Raw genomic sequence first — 7,401 nt, forward strand, 5'->3', positions numbered from 1 at the left:
ATGCTATTCTCACAGCTTAGTAATATTACATAAAAGTTTATATTCATGATAATCAAATTATAAAATATTAATTTTATTTCTTTAAAATTAAAAATTATCATGAAGCTCTTATTTTTTAACTATAAAAATGAAAATCTTTATATGAGATTTATAATAAAAATTAAACTCAATCTTTTCTAGAAAAATCTAAAAACATGGAGCTTGCTCTTTCTGAACAACCTTTAACCTATTCAATTTCTATCACACGTGTTTTAATTGTTTTTTTGTTTGTAATTGTTAATTTTTTCTATTTTTAGATGATATTAAGATATAACATAAACTTTATAGAAAATAGAAAATAATTAATTAAATTTCATATATATTTTGCAATTATTACTGACAAAAATGGATTGTAATTATTAATTCTTTTTTATACAAAATCTAAAAAATTGATACGCTTAGAAATACAAATTAATTCTTTTTGAAAAATAAAGGACGCTAAAAACTTGCCAACAAGCTTTGCATATATATTTTTCTTGCAATTATTTACCGATAAAAATGGATTTGAAATGATGAGGGATTGAAACTCTAATTAAGAGAATCATGTTATCAAAGCAAACATTTAATTCTTTCTCCCCTTTCTTGGATATGTATAGTTGCTTGGATAAATTTAAAAACTTAATTATTTATTTATTTTTATTAATATTAACATTCGAGTTAATTTGAATATATCTTTATTAATTTTATAGGTAAAATTAATCATTATATAAATCTCTAACCATTTTAATTAGGCTCAAATTCATAATTACACGAGAACAAATTCATGATCTGCTCAGCAATCTGCTAGAAAAGCTGTCATAATTATTTATTAATAGCACAACTTCAAGCAAAATACTAAACTCGAACATGAATTGCCTTCAAAAAAGAAAAAAAAAATCAAAAGAAAGAAACTGCCTCTAATAACAGAGAAAAGAAGAAGATTAATTTGGCATTCAAAATGTTAAAGAGTCCTTTCAGCACATTAATTTCGATGACAATCAGATTAAAATAAAAAGAGAAAGGAATAACCCCAGGCTCAATTTTCACCCTGATAACCATGTTCAATAATTAACTGAATGCGGCGGTCGTGGCGGTGGCACTGTTTTGTGTTGTCCTCTGGGCTTGGAGACGTACAAACGAGTAGTAAATCCCGGTGGGTCTCTTCGAGAACAAAGATGAGTGAGTCCCTTTCTCCACCACCTTCCCTTTATCCAGGACTGCGATGAGATCACAATTCTGAATGGTGCTTAACCTATGCGCCACAACTACGCTTGTCCTCCCCACCATCACACGCTCCAGGGCATCTTGAACAACCTTCTCCGACTGGCTATCAAGCGCGCTGGTTGCCTCATCTAACAGCAAAACCACTGGATTTTTCAGTATGGCACGGGCTATTGCAATACGTTGTTTTTGGCCCCCAGACAGCTGCACTCCCTTGTCTCCACACCAGGTGTCATATCCATCTTTTAATCCAGCAATGAAATCGTGAGCATTTGCTGCTTTAGCTGCCTCCATTACCTCTGATTCACTCACTTCATTGGCTGAGCCGTATGTGATGTTTTCCTTGACCGTGCCGGCAAATAACGTGGGTTCTTGACTAACAAGAGCAATGTACTTCCTCAGTGACCTCAGGTGATATGACCGAATGTCCCGGCCGTCTATTTTTACTGTGCCCCTTAGTGGATCATAAAAACGTTCAATTAATCCAATGATAGTTGATTTTCCCGACCCACTTTGTCCAACCAATGCGGTTGATTTCCCTGCCTCAATGCTGATTGAGAAGCCTTTGAAGATCCTGACATCGGGCCTGGCTGGGTATACGAAATCAACGTCACAAAGCTCTACATGCCCTTTTATTTCTGCGGGCTGGTAACCTTCAGGGTCCTCTGGTTCGATTCTCGTGTAACGATCCAGCACGGCGAAGACTGACCGGATGGAATCTGACCCCTTGGCCAGATCCGTCGTCATGCTTCCTGCATCGGCTATTACTCGACCAGTGCTTACTAGGATCATGAAGGTCTCGAACAGGGCTTTCGCTGTGATGTAACCTTGAGAGATGAGTCTGCCACCATACCAAAAATCTAGCGCCCAAGTGCACGACATCAGGCTTTGAGAAGTGCCGAGCCCAATACCAGCATACCACGACTGTCTAATGTTCTCTTTTCGTGGACCTTCTTGGGCTTTTCCGAGCATCTTCAGGATCCGATCTTGAGAGGAGAAGGCGGTGATGGTTCGAAGGTTGGAAACTGCGTCTGCAGCAAGCTTGGTACTTTCATCTTGTGCTTTGATGGCCTTCTGAGACATGCTTGTCAGTAGAACTCGCCGGACATAAAAGCAGACTATAATAATGGGTTGGACTGCAATCATCACAACCGCTAGCCTCCAGGCAATGATAAGGCCCATGGTGCAGGCTATGGTCACGGCAGAGATTGTCTGTACAAGAAGAGCCATCCGGTCTCCCACTAGAGATCTCACCTGCCCAACACCATAGTCCACAAAGGTCTATGATCAGTGAACCAGCTACTGGCAAGAAGTTCATCATAATGCCTTCTCTTTGTGCATCATTAAGAAATAATAATATACATATGAAGGCGATTCAATAAACCTAGAGCAAAGAAACAAAAATCTCCCTGCCATCTTCAACTAATAAGCATAAATAAGCTTAACATTTCCCTCTCAAGCCCATAAGAGAAAAATTGAAAATAAAATAAAATAAAATAGTCTTATATGAAGCACATTCTACTATCAAGAACCCTTGATATTAACTAATATCATTTACATGTTAGTTTTACCATCAAGATTCTATATATAGTCAGGAAACATGGGGAAAGGAAGAGCAAATCATTTTTTTTTTCTTTTCATACACACTAATAATAAGACAATTTATAAAACTAGTTTATGTATCCAAGAGGGGGTATTACTTAATAATTAGCAATCAGTTTTAAATAAACCTAAAATCATAGTAATTAACAAAGAAATCAACGGCTTGTATTGAAATTTGAGGTTTAAAAAATGCATACCACATTAGCATCCGTGGCAAGTCTCGAGCAAATTGCCCCACTTGAATTCTTGTCTTGATCAAACCATCCAACTTCAAAGGTGAGAATCTTTGAAAGCATCCTCTCTCTAATCCTCTTCGTTAAATGCTCGCCCATATATGCAAAATTATAATGCTGAAGTACATTAACTATCAGCGACAAAAACGCCAAGCCCAGAAAACACAGCGAATAAATCCTTATCTTCTCCTTGATCTCATTATGATCTGCCAGAAAATATATGGATATCATTGACCCCATTGTAAATGCATATAAGGGTTGAACACCACCAAATATAATGGCACCTAAACACCCAATGCTAGCTTGTTTCCATTCTGGTAGATTCAAAGCTAGCAACCTTCTGAATGACGGTACTGGAAGTTGTTGTTCCTCAACTAGGGCATTCTCTCCCGCAGTAAGTGAGGCTCGACTTGGTGTTACTGAGTTTTGAGAGCTTGACCTGCTAACAATTGACAGTCTACGACTGCTAGCATTGTTCACGTCCATGTTTGAAACAAGAGATGGGGGTGAAATATCAGTACTGGCATCTTCATTAGTTTTTTCCTTTTCTGTTTGCTGAAGAAGGACTAGAGATGTGTAGAGACCGTTTTCATTTTCGATCAGTTCGCCATGAGAACCGCTTTCCAAGATCTGACCATCTTGGACCACGGCAATCACATCGGCGTTGCGGATTGTGGAGAGACGGTGAGCGATGATGATTGTGGTTCGACCCACGGCAGCCTTATCTAGAGCTTCTTGGACAACACGTTCCGATTCAGAGTCCAAAGCACTTGTTGCCTCATCCAGGAGGAGGATTCTCGGTGCTTTGATTATTGCTCGTGCAATCGCAATTCTTTGCTTCTGTCCTCCTGACATCTGAACCCCTCTCTCACCAACCTGTCAATCACGTATAGTTAATTTCATCATAAGTACTTGAAAATTTAGATTGTGCTTGGGGATCTTTAATATTAATTACTGCTTTCTAGTCTTAATTTAAGAAGTAGTAAGAACTTAGAAGTACATTATTAGTACGTAGCTTTTTTCTTTTTCTTAAAAAAAAAAAAAAACACATTCCTCGGATGTATATATTATATATGATTTGATCAGGGAAAAAGAGAGCTCCATTGTAAGTGGCCAGAGACAGATCATTTAAAGCCAGCAAGTGAAAGCATTGTTTGTGGTTGTCAACACAAACAGACACCATACGAGATGGACAATTATTGTAATAATAAGTGGTGCCCTGTTCTTTATTAAAACAATAAATTTCCTTTTCAAGAAGAACTCGAATCGAGGAAAGGAAAACCAAGGAGATCTTTAGAGGTGGGGAAAGGTGCTCGAGTCAGCTCCACCTTGAGTGGCTGTGACGGCCACGCACTCTCTGCATGGATTTTGGTACTCTCTGCAATTGTAACTTGCAGAAGGATATGGGGCAAATTTAATTACGTGGGGGCCAACTCCCCATGCTTCGAGTAGATAAATAATATAGTAATCCTAAGCAGTCGTATTAGTTCCATTCTACCAATAAAAAAAATACATACTTATACTATCTAAAATACTATTTTATTAATTTAATATTAAAATGCCTTTTCTCTCCTAAAAATATTATTTTTATATATCTCTTAAAAAAACAAAAACCAATAAAATATAGCTAAAAATAAACCAAATAAATTAGACCATGTGGAAAAGAAAAAAATAAAGCACTTATGTCTTTTTTTTCAATACAATTATCTTTTTAAATGGTTTTTTCTATTAAAGTATACATTAGTATATAAAAAAAAGTTATATTAATACTATTTAGAATATTATTTTATTGATTTAGCTATTCAAAGTAGCATCTTTCTCTTGAAGATGCTCTAAAAAAAGGGAAAAAAGTATGAAGATGACAAACCTGATGTAGACGCCACTCTGGTACAGAAATCAAAATAAGACGGGCAATGTTTATGTTAAATGTCTGGTATTGCAATTTCCGAGGTCAAATGGTTGTGTAGGTAGGTACGAGACAAACCTGGGTATCATACTCCTGTGGCAAATGACTTATGAAGTTATGGGCGTTAGAGGCTTTTGCCGCCTCAACAACCTCATTTATGGTGGCGTCTTCCTTCCCAAAAAGGATGTTCTCCTTGATAGTTGTGGCGAAGAGAGCAGGCTCCTGGCTCACCAAACCCATTTGTGACCTTAACCACTTGAGTTGCAACTTGTCAACAGCGATGCCATCAACGAGTATCTCGCCGCCTAGTGGGTCGTAAAATCTCTGCAGCAGTGCAATCACTGTTGATTTCCCCGACCCACTACCTCCCACCAAGGCCACCGTCTTCCCTGCTGGGATTCTTAGGCAAAAGTCCTTGAAGATCATGCTTTCTGGCCTTGATGGATATGCGAATTCCACATGCCTGAATTCTACTTCGCCTGAAACATTTTCCAAAGTCTCACCTTCCATGTTCTCTAGATCTATTTTCGGGACTCTATTTATCATCTCCACGATACGTTCTCCAGCTGAAGACGCTTCCGAGAAGTACTTCACATTTGATAAACCAGCACCAAGAGCCCTAGTTAAATAATCGAAAACAAATAAATAGCTCAGAGACGGTAACAATTAATTAACATTTAAATGAGACAAGAAGTGGTTGTACTTACAAGCCACCCACAGCTATGGCGGCACCGACAGCAAAAACAGTTCCTCCCGCAGAGCCATGGTACATGACCATTCTGCTGCCATAATAAGACATAAAAGACCAAATACCGAAAACAACACCATTGCTGCCGATAGCCAAGCCCTTGGCCAGCCCCTGTCTTAACCCCAATTTAACTGAAAATTCTAAAGCTGCAGAGTATGCAGCTATGGTCTTGGCCTCGCCAACAAAGGCAAAGACAGTCCTAATTGAAGATATTGCCTGCTCTGCTATTGTGCCCGACTTGTTATACTCTTCTCTTGTCTTTCTAGCTATTCCCATCAAAGTCCGTCCATACACTAGACCAGGAATTACTAAAATCACAACAAAAGGAAGTCCCACGATTGCTAGTCTCCATAGCAAAACGAATCCGATTATGTAGCACCCAAAAAACATTGCAACGTTCATCAAAAAGTTTGGCACCTGATTCCCATTGAAAAATCGTCAGAGTTAACTACTAATTTACACCTGAGTACAAATTACAAACAAATCTTATATTCTTCCTTCGAAATATTCTTGTAAATGCTTAATTATGCCTACGCATCGTAAAAGAAATTAATTAGCTACGGAGAAAAACGCTTCTTTTGACATAATTAAGAAATCAAACGGACATGCACCTTTTCACTAAGAACATCCTGAATTACAAGGCTATCGTTGGAGACACTTGTGATGACTTCGGCTGTACTTGTTACATGCAAATCAAAGTAACCAACATCTTGTCTTAGCACGGCTTTCAAGTATCTTGCTCTCATTCTCGTCGCTTGTCTCTCACCAGTTCTTGTCCAACAATATCCCTCTGATAATCAACACCAAAGTTACATGTTTATATATTATTACTCGCCTTCTCTTAATTTATTGACTATATATTGAGGTGATCGTGAACAGAAGCTGATTAACCATAACCTCTTATAGTAAATAATTTACTCACCGAGGAAAGAAACAACCCATTGTCCACAGGCCAGGTAACAAAGCGCCAGCGCGTTCTGTCAATATATATCCACATGTTTAGTAATTAAAAGTCATCAGCCTTGGATACGTTTGAATAGCAAACAACGAAAAGAAGAACTAAGAGAAGGAGAAATGAAAGAAAAGTACCTTGTTAATGCTATGAGTGAAGGCTTCAGCAGAAGAAGATGTTCCACCAAGATTATTCATCAATTTGCTAGTCACGAACAGCACAAGAGGCGTTGAGAACCCATCACCAATGGACCCTATGAACCCAAGAACCATCAACAACCAATCTACACGGTCTGCATGCATGAAAATCGAGCGTATGGACCCAACATGATCTCTGCTTTTCTTGCTATTTTCCTCGGTCCCCATGATCTTGATCAAGCATGCACAAGCAAATAGATATGAGAGTGATGTGGGGGGGGGGGGGGGGGGGGGCGAGAGAGAGAGAGTTCACAGCGCTATATCTATGTGGCCGTGAATTGCTAGTATTTGTTTTCTCTTAAGAGGTTGCGACGCCCTTCGTTACTGACAAGAAACATATATGGAGATGATAGCTCCCGGCGTATCTATTATATAGAGGTGATTATGAAATACATGAAATAATATATATTTGTTTTTAAAAAATATCATTATACCATGAACTAAAAACATAAAAAAAAAAAAACAATAAATTTTGATTAATTCCTGCTCAGCCCGGAATCCCAAACAGTCATTTAAACCCTTTT

General features: G+C 38.1%; 1 protein-coding gene across 1 annotated transcript; it reads right to left on the reverse strand.

The window, feature by feature from the left end:
• Positions 1-939: 939 nt before the first annotated feature.
• Positions 940-7,119, reverse strand: LOC133671673 (ABC transporter B family member 15-like). The gene is made up of 7 exons (XM_062092493.1): positions 6,818-7,119; positions 6,651-6,705; positions 6,340-6,518; positions 5,688-6,145; positions 5,059-5,599; positions 3,039-3,950; positions 940-2,493 (listed from the first exon to the last, which is right to left on the reverse strand). Exons 1-7 carry the CDS (start codon positions 7,043-7,045, stop codon positions 1,087-1,089), a joined length of 3,780 nt encoding a protein of 1,259 aa, XP_061948477.1. The 5' UTR covers positions 7,046-7,119; the 3' UTR covers positions 940-1,086.
• Positions 7,120-7,401: the final 282 nt, after the last annotated feature.

This window comes from Populus nigra, chromosome 13 (genome assembly GCF_951802175.1).
Source record: "Populus nigra chromosome 13, ddPopNigr1.1, whole genome shotgun sequence".
Taxonomy (NCBI): Eukaryota; Viridiplantae; Streptophyta; class Magnoliopsida; order Malpighiales; family Salicaceae; genus Populus; species Populus nigra.